General features: G+C 45.4%; 1 protein-coding gene across 3 annotated transcripts in view; it reads left to right on the top strand.

Moving 5' to 3' along the window:
• The window catches only part of LOC147706804 (calpain-1 catalytic subunit-like), an 815,105-nt gene that overhangs the window by 139,725 nt on the left and 660,138 nt on the right, over positions 1-15,242 (top strand). For all 3 annotated transcript variants that reach the window (XM_086925934.1, XM_086925935.1, XM_086925933.1), the window contains exon 2: positions 729-798. In XM_086925934.1, coding sequence (XP_086782060.1) covers positions 729-798 — 70 coding nt within the window. The remainder of the gene's footprint in view (positions 1-728; positions 799-15,242) is intronic.

The following is a 15,242-nucleotide window of genomic DNA, read 5'->3' as shown; positions in this document are numbered from 1 at the left end:
CTCGCTTTTTCTCTTCAGCAGCCCTTACACAGATTGTCCTCTCCTTGGTTCTGTCCAGGCTGGATTTCTCTAACAGTCTTTACCTCGGCCTCCAAATTGGTGAGCTTAAACGCCTCCAGCTTGTTCAGAACCAAGCTGCCAGGCTACTGCTGAATATATCCAGGAGGCAATCCATCAGACCTGGCCTTAAGCAACTACACTGGTTGCCAGTTGAGCAACGTGTGGCCTTTAAGGCTGGGTGTATTCTGTTCCGTTCTCTGAACGACTCTGGCCCTTCTTTTATCAGAGATCTTTTCAAAAAATATTGCCCCTCCCGTCACCTTCGATCCACCTACAAATCACTTTTGATTGTTCCTCCATTCAAAAGGAAACGCCTCGGAGGCAGCTGCTTCGACCATCAAGCTGCTGTACTCTGGAATTCTCTTCCTCTTCATATAAAGCAGAATGATAACATCCTCAGCTTTAGGCAATCTCTGAAGACCTGGTTGTTTTCTCAAGCTTACTACTGATAGCACTGCTTATCCTTTGACTGTCTTGTTTGGCTCCTTCTACAGCGCCATGAAGCCTCCGGGCGTACGAGCGCTTAACAAATCCCAACTAACATTAACATTAACATCTCAAATAGTTAGCTAAATCAATGATGAAGTGTAAATCGTGCTGATTGTTTGAAAGTTTAATTCTGATCCATGCAGGTACTTGCTGACACTTCTGTTTTTCTTCTTTCACAGGAAATCTCCAGGAACCCTCAGTTTATCATCGGCGGAGCGACGCGGACAGACATCTGCCAGGGGAGTCTGTGTGAGTATCTGGTTAGAAGTGAAATGGGACGAAGGTGGAGAGCATGAAACGGATTTGCGTTGAGAGAAATACTACAATGTGTAATAGGAGGACAGCAACAGCTGTTGACAGACCCTGAGACTGGTCATAGAAGAGCATCAGATGACCAGCAAATGCCATGGAGGGTGGTGGTTCTTTCAGCTCAGGAAGCAGCGGTGGATAAACTATTAACAGTGCATGTCTGAGTATCTTAAGTCAAAATCCATGTCAAGTGATTACAGAGCCAGATTGGGACCTCAAAGCAGCCCTGGAAATGTTGTTGGACTAGCTTTTGGGGACTGGGGGGCCGCAAGTGTGAGCACTGCTGCTTTGGTTACTGGAGGCCGATATTGCTGCTCTGCTGCAAAACCGACCCCTCCTCTAGCAAAACCGTCCGCCAATGCTGCAAAATAGGTCCCCACCCTTCGAGTCTCCCTGGGAAACACCCGATGCCTGGTATGGTCAGTCCAGCCCTGGTTGATGAGTGCCTGCTTGTGCTCACTCACCTCATCTTGTTCTATCTTATGTTAGCCACAACTCTAGATCTTATCCTCTCTACTATTCTTTTGATTGGCTGACCTATACCCATCCACTTCTCATTCTAGGGAACTACTCTTTTCTCTTTGCTTATGCACTCCATAAGTTCATATTTTTTACAGCTCTCCCCCTTTTATGCTTCTCTGCCTCCAAACAACCACCCCTGCACTCTGTGTTGCCTTCATGCTCATGTGCATCCCTCCTCACCCTCATGTGCTCCCTTTCACCACCCACACCACCCCCATTGCCCCCCACACGCACATCTTTTTGTTTTCTAATATTTTCATTTGCTTACTTATTGATTAATTTATGTAAATGACTAGGCAGTAAATTGCTGCTGGCTTTCTTGCATAAAAAGCGATTTGTGCTACCTCTATTCCTTTTTAAAAATGTACCGATCCATCTTGGAATGGGGAGTATAAAAAAAAATGCTGCCCGCACGTTTAATGACACGTGCATGTGCTCCATGTCATCACACGTGCCACCTACAAAATAACATGGCAGCGTCATCAAGCCCTTTTCATTTGCTTCTTTTTTCTTTCGGTCATGTTGCCCACCTTCTTCACGATGCTGTACAACAAAGCAAATGCTTGTTGAGCATTCCTGCTCTTTAAATGTCTATTCTTACTTGTTTCTAATTTATTCTGTATGCATTCATTTCACCTTTCAAAGATGGCTGCCCTATTTTCTCCTTCCTTCTGATTTTTAACTAGCTCCCTTCATTGTGACTACTTTCAACATTGAGGGATCTGTTTTCCCATCTAAATTTTTATGGCTACCGAAACTCTTCTTCGTCCGTAGTTTTAAGAACCTGAACAATACTTTATTGCTAAGAGTGTCAAATAAGTGATGGAAAACATCAAACCTCCTTGTTTTTTCCCCTCTGAAACTTAACACAAAAAATATAAAATTGTCAACTCATCCAAAAATTGTTAATGACGTATACAGAATTGGTTTTACATCAAAGAGAGAACTACTATGAATACAAAATACAGCCAATTTTACACAAACTGCTATTCAAATATCTGCTCCTGGGACTTCTGGAAGCCCACAACACAAACAATGTTTTTTTACTTTGCTCCTAGATGGTTGCCAAATTTATTTAAGCATTTTTCTTGTTGCTAAAGAAGCATTATTAGCACATTCCCTGACGTCGTCTAGAGTAGCCATGGGCAGCACAAAACTCAGGACGCCATCTTGGAACATTTTGTTATTTGCACCAGAGATATCATGCTGGTTGCCTCAGGTGTTTGATGGCAATCAATAACATTCTGTAGTAGGTTTCTCTGTGAGTGTAAAACTCATGTTTTATGTTCATATTGTCCTTGATTATCATATCAATTTGAAACATTGTTTGTAGGAGAGTGGAGTATGCATTGAGGCTGGTAAGGTTTAATTATGCAACACTCTCACAATACCCCTATCTGGGTCCTATGGATTCACACTAATAAATCCCAAGCTCAGTCCTGGTAGTGTGGCACAGAGCAGTCAATCTTTACTAGAGGAACAGCATTTCAGAGCACCAACATGGGCTGTAAATAAATGACATGACTCGGAAGAAATGCAACACCAATTTATAATAAAAAATAGAGCTGATTTGTATAAACATTTAGGCACCCATATGAACACAATCAGATAAGTATAACCGGAGTTATAGATTTGTGAAGAAAAAGTAAAACAGAACAATTCCTTACATCAAAACGTTAACGTTCGGTCAATGAAGAAATGAGCTAGTGACAACCAGTCACATGCAGGTTGAGTCCAGTTGAAATCACTGGGGCTTAAAAGCTGATGCGGGTCCCAGGACCAAGCTTCGACAGTCAGTTGAATTTTACTTGCCTGTTGGGGCCCAGGTGCAGATATGTCCTGGCTGTCCTTGGTGCTGTAGTGAGAGCCGCTGGATTGCTGGTTTTACCACTTAGATGGTGCTGGTGAGCAAATGGATGCTTAACTTAGACAATGAGGCCGCTGAGGTAGCGAGCTGATGATGCTGCAGGATTCATTTGAGGTGCAGCATCTAGCAAAGGTAGTGGTTGCCAGACTGGCCACCAACAAGCAATGCCAGCATTAAGCTCAGCTTCAGGATATTTCTGCTCACGTAACTTGTCTAAACTCCACCTATCTGAGTGGAAGGAACTCCTACTAGGTACTAAACCCACCAATACATCTATCCCCACTCAAGACAATGACAACTTCAACCTGTGGATCACCAGTTCCCTGGATACAGTTTTGCCACTAAAAAATTCCCACCCTAAACGGGGCAATCCCACAGCCCCGTGGTACTCAAACGAGCTACGAGAGGCAAAACGTGTATGTAAGCGACTGGAGAGGAAATGGCGCCTCAGCTACCTCCCTTCAGATAAATAATGCTATAGAACAGCAATCAAAAACTACAAAACGGAAACGGAAACGCAGCGTCCAAAACCCAAAGAAATCTATCGAATAGCCAAAACCCTTCTACAACTTCCGGAACCACCGAAGGACCACAACAATACTCAGGCCCATTGCGAGGAAAAAGCTGAGTTTTTTCACCAGAAAATTGAAACGATCAACTCCTCTTTCCCCCTCCTCGTCACTCCACCCACAGACTTCGTCAACACAGGTAGCCCACCAGTCCCTCTCCAGGATCTGAACAGCTTTCCTCCTTTAGAACTTACTAATTTGGAGAGACTTATGGGACAGGTCAAATCTGGATCACCCGCCAACCCTGCTCCCCCCAGTACCCTCACACAGATCACACCTTTGATCTCGCCTATTATTCTAGACCTGCTCAATTCCTCACTCCGTACTGGGATCGTCCCTTCCCTATGGAAACGAGCAATGGTCAAAGCCCTTCTAAAAAAAAACAATCTCGACCCATCTAACCCCGCCAACTACCGTCCCATCTCCCTCCTGCCATGGCTCAGTAAACTCCTCGAGAAGCATGTCAACTCCGTTCTCACCAACTTCTTAGAAGTCAATAACATCCTCGACTCCTCTCAGACCGGCTTTAGGCCCCGTCACGGAACGGAGACGGCATTGATTGCGGTGACAGAGGAGGCACGAAGGATCCTGGACGATGGCGGTTCTATGGCCATCGTCCTACTCGACCTAAGTGCCGCCTTCGACACTGTCAATCATAACACCCTACTCCATCGTCTTGGAGAAATAGGAGTGACCGGGACTGCCCTCAGTTGGATGAGTTCCTTTCTGACTGACAGATCCTTCAAGGTTTTTGAGAGAGACTTCACCTCTGCCAGTAGACCACTTCATTGTGGAGTGCCTCAGGGCTCGTCCCTGAGTCCCACCCTTTTTAATGTCTACCTGCGCCCCCTAGCTGATGTTGTCCGCCCATTTGGCGTGAAGATCGTCTCCTATGCAGACGACACGCAGCTAGTGGTATCTCTGGACCCCCCCTAAACTCTCAACACAGCCTACACAAATGTCTGGAAGCAGTCGCCACCTGGATGTCCAGCTCTTGTCTTAGGCTTAATGGGGGAAAAACTGAGATAATGCTCCTGGGTAATAACATCGCCAAAACCATCGACCCCATCTGGCCTTCTTGCTTAGGCAACCCCCCGCAACCCAAGGAGCAAATCAAGAGCCTGGGCATCTGGCTTGACCACACTCCGTCCTTCAACCATCAGGCCACTGAGCTAGCTGCAACCTGTTTTGGCCTGATGGGACTGCTCCGCAAAATTCTCCTTTTGCTTCCATTCCGCTCGAGACGAATTGTGGTTCAAGGACTGATCCTCTCCGGCCTCGACTGTGGAAATGCCTTATATCTTGGAGCACCCCAATCCACAATCAACAGACTCCAGGTTATTCAAAATTGCGCAGCAAGAATTCTTCTGGATATCCCCCGCGGAACGTCAGTAAGAGCCAGACTGAGAGATCTTCACTGGCTCCCGGTGAGATCTAGAATCGAGTTTAAGAGCATGTGCATTGCACACCGCTCTTACTGGGGAACAGGCCCCCCCATTAACTCTCCCCTTGTGAAAACCTACCAGCCCACTCGTTCTCTCAGATCTGCGACCTCCTACCTCGCCTCAGTACCACGCATCAGGAAGGCCAGATGTGGTGGTTGTTCGCTCTCCCACAACCTGGCCAAGATCTGGAACTCCCTCTCTCTCAATCCCAGATCCAAACCCAACCTCCTCACCTTCCGAAAAACTCTCAAAACCTGGTTATTCAGCAAAACCTCTGTTTAAAACCAAAACCTAGCCTCCCTCTTCCTACCCCTCCGGATTAGCTCAAGTTCCCTACAGCGCTTGGATGCCCCTGGGTAGCCAACGCGCTCTACAAATCTTCATTCCATTCCATTCTCTAAGAACCCAAGGTATGCAGAGCCAACAACTGAGCTGCACCGTACAATGGTTTTTCATTGTCTACTGAGTATAGACATATTCATATGGTGAAATACGTAGCGTGAAAAATGGGTATCAAGGTAACCTATGTAGTTCGGAAATGGGCAGAAGACATGGAGTTTAGAAGCAGTGATTATTTGTACATCTCTGAATTTGTGGGTACCTGTGTGAGCACATGACTTAGAAGTTATTTTCAAAATGTCATCTTTCCTACACACCTTGGCTTATATTTGGAAGGCACAAATGCAAGCAAACCCAACTGGTAATAATACATATCATACTATTCTATGGTCTCACATGTCTTTTGGGAAAAATAGTACCGCACTTGTGCAGGTAGGCCTTGTGCCTGCGACAGGAAATGGGCCAAAATGCCACATTGATGCAACACATTTTTCCCCAAAACAAATGGCCCTTGTTTTGCAAAGTGGGTAGCTGTGGATTTTGGGCCCTAGTTCAGCCGGCACCTAAGGAAACCTAGCAAACCTGTACCGTTTTGAAAAATAGACACCTAAGGAAATACATGATACGGGTGACTTGCATGCCTCTCACCAGACTGTTTTACTCAGAATCCATTGCAAACCTCAAAGTTTGACTAAAAAACAAATTTTCTCACATTTCTGTGATGGAAAGTTCTGAAATCAGTGGGGTGCCACAAATGTCCTTACACTCAGCATTCCCTTGTGTCTTCTAATAAAAATGCTACCTCACTTCTGTGGGTAGCCTAGCACCTACGACAGATAACGGCCCAGAACCCATCAGGGTTATATTACATTTTTCCACTCAAAACTGACCCATATTTTACAAAATGGGTAGCTGTGGATTTTGGGCCATAGCTCAGCCGGCACCTAGGGAAGCCTAGCAAACTTGTGCATTTTTTATAACTAGACACGTCGAGAAATCAATAATGGGGTGACTTGCGTGGCTCAAACTTTGACCAAAAAACACATTTTTCTCACATTTAGGTGATGGAAAAGTCTAGAATCTACAGGAGCCACAAACCTACTTCCACTCAGAATTTCCCTAAGTCTTCTCATTAAAATGGCACCTCACTTGTGTGGGCAGTGCCTGCAACAGGAAAGGCTCCAACATACAATATGGAGGAATCAACATTTCATAGCAGGATCTAATCTGCCTAGTGTAAATGACTTTCATCCCTGGGACGAGAGGATAGGGGCTAGGCTTGATGGATGGGAGGGCTACCCAATCTGCTAAAAAACCACAATCCATGGTGTCTTGTGGGCTTTCTGCCACCCCCTAGCAACCTGCAGTCTGCCCTGGGCAGAAAGACTTTGTGCCTGGGGTTGGAGAGGAGCATTGGGCCATTGGAAGGGGACTCTAATGCATTAAGGTCTACCCCTGTTTAGGGAACCGCCTTTTTTCTTTGCACCACCTTGACCAAACACTGCAAATGTATTTAATTCAATGTTCGTACTCCAATCAAAGAGCTTGATTCAATTCCATGTTCAGATTAAATTTCATATGCTGATATAATCAACATCTTATGTTGCAATTAATCAAAATGGTTCACAGTTTTTCATCAGTACCCAATGCATTTCGGGTCAACAAAGCAGGACCCTTCGTCAGGGGTCTGTAAAGAAATGAAACAGGACCTGTTCACTCACTCCACTAAACAATACATACCAACAGTACAATCAAGATACGTGCCCAACGTGAATATAGTGCAAACATAATTTAAAATCATAGCGTGAATAGGGAGGTGCATTCTAATCCGATGGTGAATTGTTTAAACTAAGCGCTCAGCAGAGGCAACGTGCAGAGGTAGTAATACTAATTGCTCATTGAATTCTTTCGTCTACCCCATCCCTGGTTGCACCACATTGAAAACATGCAACTAGACAATATCGCTTTATTAACTACAAACAAAGCTGAAACATTAGACTACGCACTGGAAGCTGCAGAAGTAATTTATGGTTTGATTGTAAATGTAAATGTATTTGAGCTTATATAGCGCACAGCTACCTGCAGTGGGTTTCCCGGCGCTTGCTTAGGGAACCTGTCCTGGTATTCCCCTGTGAGATAACCCCGGCAGGGTATCCACAAGGTGAAAGCCAAGGCATCCCGCCGCGAGGGGCCGTTGTCGAGAAGGCCCCGGAGCGAGAATTATCGAGTCTGTGGAATTCTTTTAGCCCAAGACCCGCCGAGGCGGGGAATTGAACCCTGGTCCAGGGCCAATCTCAGCTTCCGGGTCTGCCGCCTCTAACCCCTGAGCCACACTTCTCCACTCAGGAGACCAGGAAATTTACTCCACAAAAAACCACCACCGCACAACTATTAAGACAACTCGAGTACATGAGCAAAAAGGAGATTAACCAGAGGTTGCATGCAACCACGCTAATCCATTACCATAAGAACAAGAGAATTCCAAGAGGACTCAGAATTGCTCTAAAGCCAATGCTTTGTAAGAACAGCAAAAAATTTGCAGAGAAATGGTTTCAAATTCTGAACAAATGTTCACTAGATTTGATTTTATTGATCGTTGAAGAATTGTCCAAGGTACTAATTGAATTGGAGGAAGAAATCAAGTTATACAAACCAAAGTCAACAAAATCCCAGATATACAAAAAACTTTGGAAGAGATCAACGCAAAATTGGAACGTTATGCAAAAGAGGTGAACGAACGAAAAGTACGTAAATATCGCAGAGACACTTTAGATTATAAACTTGAAGTAGTGTAAACGTGGGCAGAGATTTACAACCAAAGACAATGGCAACCTAAGCAGCAACCACAAAAAACGGGTACAACCTCCTCGCAAGAAAGTATCGTGTCTGACTCAGCTATTGCTTCATCTAGAAGACCAGTGAACAGAAGTAGTAAAATTATAGCTAAACCGTCAACCAGTAGCACTACTCAACAACCGTCTTTTTTAGAGACCAGCCCAGCAGCAAACGCACCACCTACTTCAATAGAACAAGAAGGGGTCAGAGAAACCGAAGAGGAAATCGCCAAAAGGACGAGAAATCAATTATCGAAAGCAACTTAATTATGAATATTTCATCTAAAACATTGACTACAACACAGAAGAAACTTCTAAACAAAGGCACGACATTTGTACCCACATTCCGTTCAAACCTCGCAGAAACAGAAATAGCTCTATTCAAATTTTTCAGGACTCTAAAGTTAAAATCTTTCCTTAAAAACACTCAAGAAACTTTGCAAGAAGAAACATGGGATAAAGACTTCAGACGGACGAGTAGTTTCTGTGCACTATTCTCACATAAGACAATTGAAGCTTTTGAAAGATCTGTACTATCAGAAGTGCAATGTATTCCTTTCACCAAACCTAAGAAAAGCAACCTGTCAGTAAAGGAATGGAATACTCTTAAAAATTTGAGTAGAGACAAAGGTTTGACATTTCAAAAGGCCGACAAGGGGGGAGCCCTTGTCATAATGGACACGAAATTCTACATTGAAAGGGTTAATGATCATGTTTCCGATGAAAACATTTATTTGCCTTTGGAACGTGAACCTACAAACGAATATCAATTGATTCTTCAAAAAATCGTAGATCATGCATTAGAGATGAATTGGATTAATTCAAAGACACACATTATTCACAACAAAATTTCCAAGAAGACCGCAGCTATATATGTTGCCTAAAATACACAAAGATCCCATCAATCCGCCTTTTAGACCCATAGTTTTGGCCTGCGGGTCCATCTCTGAACCCATAGGGAAGTTTGTTGACAGGTTCTTACAACCGATTGTGCAGAAAAACAAAACGTATACAAAAGACACTACATCGTTCCTAAACCTATTGAACTCAGTGAAACTTGAAAATTATGAGACATACTGAAGGACTGGGTTCTTTAAGACCCAGCGGTGCCAGGGCACAACACCTGAAACCTTCGTGGGTAACCTGCTCCGGCGTACGAATGACAGAGACACGGGACACTTCCTTCGGCGTCAAAGATTCAAGGTTTATTTGCTGCAGGGAACACAGATATCACGACAAGTACAACTCGTGCAACTTGGGGAGACTGCTTCAAATTGGTTCTGTGGATCGCTCCTTTTATACAGTTTTTACCCATAGGACAACATGGTACACAAAGGTTTACAACCCGGTTCCCACCATTATCCCCCAGAGGAGTCGCTTTGGTCACTTTGATACACATGAGGTCCGGAACACAAGTGCGGAAACATTTGGCGGTTCCCAACTGTAAAAACCCATCTTCCCAACATTAGTGCATTCCAATCGGCAGTAAAACAGATCGAAATAGGAACAAGGACAGGTGCAGAGGAAGACGGAGACAGTGGGGAGATCGGAAAGGGTGTAAAAGGGGAGGTATCGGGAAACACGAGATACAGGCATCAAAGGGACGTGCCTAATGAGATGCACGGCTGAGACAATAAACCGGCACGGCGAGATGAGTCTCGAGCGGGGCCATCTGTCTTACAGTATCACCCCCCTCGTCATAAAGACACTTACAAAGGACATGTGTCTTCCGCAAATATCTTGGGAGTCCCAGGGTCGCGAAGCGGACAGCGTCCGTTCGCTGGCTACTTGAGGGCAAGAGACAAAATGGATGCCGTATCTAAGATGGAACCCGTGGGTACAGATGAAAAACCCACATAACAAACAAACGGTTTAAGTTAGCACAGCGAAACTGCACACACTTACTAAACTCGTCATTTGCGGTTCATAGATACCAGACTCGACCATATTCGTGCGAGTCGAAAACACCACTTACAATTGTCATGGAACCTCAGACGCTCCTTTTGCCCTCATGTAGGCAAGCACTAGTCGGAATCATATTCGATATTCATCAGACCATCGAGATGTTGCTGTAGCATAGCTCTGTCCAACCGAGTCCCCTTGGTAACAGGTGGCTGTCTCATACACGTTGTAGCACAGAGGCCACATAAGGCAGGACCGCACTGCACACAAAGGCAACACGTGAACAGGAACACCACAACAACTCCGATGATCATCAGAATCTTCCAACCCCAAGTCGACATCAGGCCCCAAAACCATCCAAGTAGCGTCCAATCCCCTACATCCACGTGTATGGATTCGGAGATCTTATGCAACTTCGAGATGGCTTGATAGACAGTCGGAGCATTATCTGGAATGAAAATGCAGCAGCTCGAATGGATCACCTTACATACCCCACCTCGATCTGCTAAGATGACATCTAAAACCATACGGTTTTGTAACGTCATAAGCCTATCCGCCTGAAGTTCAGTGGTGATATTACCAAGGGCACTGGCAGTAATATTAGCTGTCGATTCTACCACTCGAGCCAACTGTCTCAGGTTCCTACTATTAACCATAGGTCCCCAAAACGGGAGGAAACCCTTGAAAAAGTCTCCTGCCTCTTGACCGGCAGTGTCCTCTTCGCTAATTACGCCTCGCACAACTCTAGTCTTATGATAATCGGCATCTACAGTGAACGTCGGAGGCAACAGATTTGCAATGAAGCATGAGCCCATGAAGTCAGCGGGCAACCATGCATATGCACGATCATGGCAGATAAAGTATGTACCCTTGGCGGCCAGGAACACAGGGGACGAGAACATCGGCAGAATGTAATTTTCAGTGCAAGCACTCGCTCCAAGTCGGGCTTGCGATAAATCCTCTATTGCTATCGACAAAGGTTTTTGATGCGAGGTAGGACCAGAGTAGGGAGAACGTGGTTCTCGAATGGGGTGGAAACCCAGTGCGCTTCGAAACATTGTCTGAAATGCTCGAGCAGACCCTTGGGAACTATACGGTAACACCAGATATGGAATTCCCTTATCCGTAGTATGTGGCATCAACCCACACACCCAACAATTAGTAGTGTTAACCACTAACTGATGCTGATGGAGGAGCTGAATAAAGGAATTATTGCGGAATTCTGCACGTCTTGCCTGTTCGTGCTCGGGTAAGATATGAAAGGAATGGGGAGAAGCAGTGGAGGTAAGTTTAGGGTCAGGGGTAGGAGTAGGTGTAGCAGAAGGTAAGAAGTAAGACATCGTGTAATACACCCCACCCGCCAATAATGCAGAAGCAGTCAAAAACAATACGAATAGTTGGAATATAAAACATTTGGTACGACTGAGTTGCTGCAGCTTGAATCTATGAGCCTGAGCTCCTTCCAAATCCTTCAGCTTCGAGAATGCCATTCCCTACGACCGTCCGCAACGTTTCTTGACGCACTTCGTTCTGTGTAGCAATAGTCAATCCCTAGGAGTTCCCAGGAACCGACGGCCTTTAACCTAGCGTCAAGACCTACTATCCAGAAGGAAGTACGCGCGCGGCCCTACGGCCTTCAATGCACAATATATATGTATGCAAAAACAATGTCTCTCAGCTGTGGAAGCAAAAAGTGTAAGGAACGAAGCTCAATGAATATGTACAAAATAATTACAGTGATACGAATGTTCAAACTGATCACGGAAAACGGGATAATGCAGTTGTCAATACAGCAAAGCAGGATCTTTTATTAGTCTTTAGTGCTAGATCGCAAAAAGTATCGGGTTTTCCCAGGACGTGTCTGTTCGTTGAACAAAGGATCCGTTGAAGGGGCAGCGTCCTGTTGATCAGCTGAATGTTTTGGTCTTGAGTCTTTTGCTGACAATTGTTCAACAGTGTCTCTCTGCTGCACTGAGGATTCTCCAACAGGTTGTGCGTCGCTAAAAGGTACAAACGCCGGCAATCCTTCGGTTTCAGTTGATGCAATGCCTTTCCTCACCCACGAGTCTGCTGGCAACGGGATGGGGACTTTCTTTGTGTGGGTGGCGTGCACCCAATTCTTCCGCCCCTCAAGACGAACTGCAGTTCTCGTGGCAAGGAGGACCTGGTAGGGTCCGGTGAACCTCGGGTCCAAGTTGTTCTTGCGCCAAAAGTTCCGCGTCACCACCCAATCTCCGGGCTGGAGCTGGTGGCCTGGACCCTCCGTCTGCGTCGGCAATGCTTCGTGAACCTGTTGGTGAATTAACCTCAGTTTAGCAGTCAAGTCATGAAGATAATCGATCAACATTGGATACTCAAGATCATAGAAAATACCTGGCCTAGGAACCCCCCACACATTCGCAGGACGACCGAACACTATTTCATAGGGACTAAGCCCTACTCGGGAGTGTACAGTTGCCCTAGTTGACAGTAATGCTAAAGGTAAAGCGTCAGGCCACGAAAGACCAGTCGTAGCCTGGATCTTCGCTAGCTTTAGTTTAAGGGTGCCGTTATACCCTTCAACCAAACCAGCTGACTGGGGATGATTGGCGCTGTGGAATTTCTGATTAATTCCAAGGCCCTTACACACACTCTTCATCACACTACCCACAAACTCACTTCCGTTATCTGACCACACGTCTCTAGGCATTCCATACCGAGGAAAGTATTCCTTCAGTAGGATTTTCGCAGTAGACAAAGCAGTATTGTCTTTGAGAGGATAAGCCTCGATCCATCGGGAGAATGCGCAAACCACAACTAAAACGTATTTCAGGTTATTGCATCGCTCCATATGGATGAAGTCCAACTGGATCACCTCAAAGGGACATGAAGGGGGAGCAAAACTGCCAGGAGGAGTTGGGGTTCCTTTGCCAGGATTGTACATCATACACACCATACAATTCTTCACCAGGCGTTCAGCACATTTCGTGATACCATCATTCTTCCATACAGGAGACAGCAACTTACAAATACCTTTCGCGCTAATATGTGCTAACCCATGCGCCATTGTCACAACGGCCAGCACATACGCATCCGGTAACATCCATCTTTTCTGATCAGACAAATCAATCCAACAACCATTCGCATCCAACTTTCCCGTACTTTCTTTCCACTTCGTCTTTTCAGTGTCGGTGGCCTCATTCTGAATTGCTTTCACACTCTCGATAGTATCCTCACACATGCTCGATTCTGTAGGCCACCTAACCGAACTCGTCACATACATTCGAGTGCTAAGGTTCCGGGCAGTCTCCTTAGCAGTCTCATCCGCAAACGCATTACCACGACCAACATCATCCGTCACCTTACGATGCGCACAACATTTAACAATTGCAACTTGCTTAGGCAACGTCAGTGCATCCAAAAGATCATTCACAAGCTGGCCATGCTGAATTTTCGTACCATGCGACGTCAAGAAACCTCTCTCTCTCCACAATCGTCCAAAACTATGCGCGACGCCAAATGCATATTGGCTGTCGGTAAACACATTCACACGTTTCCCTTTCGCTAACACACACGCTCTAGTGAGAGCGATCAACTCTGCAGCTTGGGCAGAATTCTGATTTAATCTTGCAGTCTCAACAACAGTATTCAACGTTACAACAGCATAAGCAGTAGTCACATCGCCATTCGGCAACTTAAAGCATGACCCATCCACATATAATGTACCATCCGGGTCTTCCAATGGGGTGTTTTTAAGGTCCACTCGACCTTTTGTTTCTTCTTCTGTCCTCAAGTAGCAATCATGTTCTGCTACTACATCTGACTCTGTGCTAATTGGTAACAAAGTTGCCGGGTTCAGAACATTACAACGTTTTATTTGAATGTGGCTTGCCAACAGCGTCAACTCGTACCCAGACAACCTTGCACTCGTCAAGTGCTGAGTTTTCGTCCGATTCAAAAGAGTATCGACTGCATGCGGAACCATCACCGTAAGCATATTATCCATGACCAATCCGGCTGATTGTCGGATGGAGACCGCGGCTGCCGCTGTTGCTCTCAAACAACTCGGCAATGCTCTAGCTACCGGGTCCAAGGTCGAGGAAAAATATGCACATGGACGTTGCTTACCACCAAAAGGTTGCGTTAAGACACTCAAAGCACAACCTTCTCTCTCGTGAACATATAATGTAAACGGCTTGCTATAGTCAGGAGTACCTAACACAGGAGCCGAACACAATGAATCACGTAATTCAGAAAAACTTTTCTGACATTCTTCCGTCCATGGTAAAGGAGTTGAAACATCCTTGCACGTAAGAGCCACTAATGGTTTCGCTAGCAATGAAAAATTAGGAATCCATTGCCTGCAGTACGACGTGATACCTAAAAAGGCACGCACATCTCTTTGGGTTGTTGGCACAGCCATTCGCGCAATTGCTGCAATTCTCTCTGGGGTCAACCTCCTTCCCTCCTTTGACAATAAGTGACCTAGATAGGTTACTTCTTGACAACAATATTGGAGTTTAGAAGGGGACACCTTATGATTCAACTCACAGAGATGTTGCAGCAACGACACCGTAGCGGTTTTGCAAATGTCCTGAGTATCAGCAGCTACCAATAGGTCATCGACATATTGGATCAAGGCCGCACCAGCCGGCAACCTAAACGCATCCAGTTGACCCTTCAAGGCTTGACTGTAAATTGATGGACTTTCACAGTAGCCCTGAGGAGCGCGTTTGAACCGGAAGCTGCGTCCACCAAGAGAGAAACCGAAAAGGTCTCTGCTCTCTTCTGCAATCGGGATGCTGAAAAACGCATTTTTCAAGTCAATCACTGAAAACCACGATGCAGAAGCTGGAATCAGAGTCAGTAGCGCCGTGATGTCAGGCACAACAGGAAATTGAGGAACCACAATTTTATTCACCTCCCG

Source organism: Lissotriton vulgaris, chromosome 6 (genome assembly GCF_964263255.1).
Source record: "Lissotriton vulgaris chromosome 6, aLisVul1.2, whole genome shotgun sequence".
NCBI lineage: Eukaryota > Metazoa > Chordata > Amphibia > Caudata > Salamandridae > Lissotriton > Lissotriton vulgaris.
Note: the sequence above shows the minus strand (reverse complement) of the source record. Positions and strands in the feature narration are given on the sequence as shown.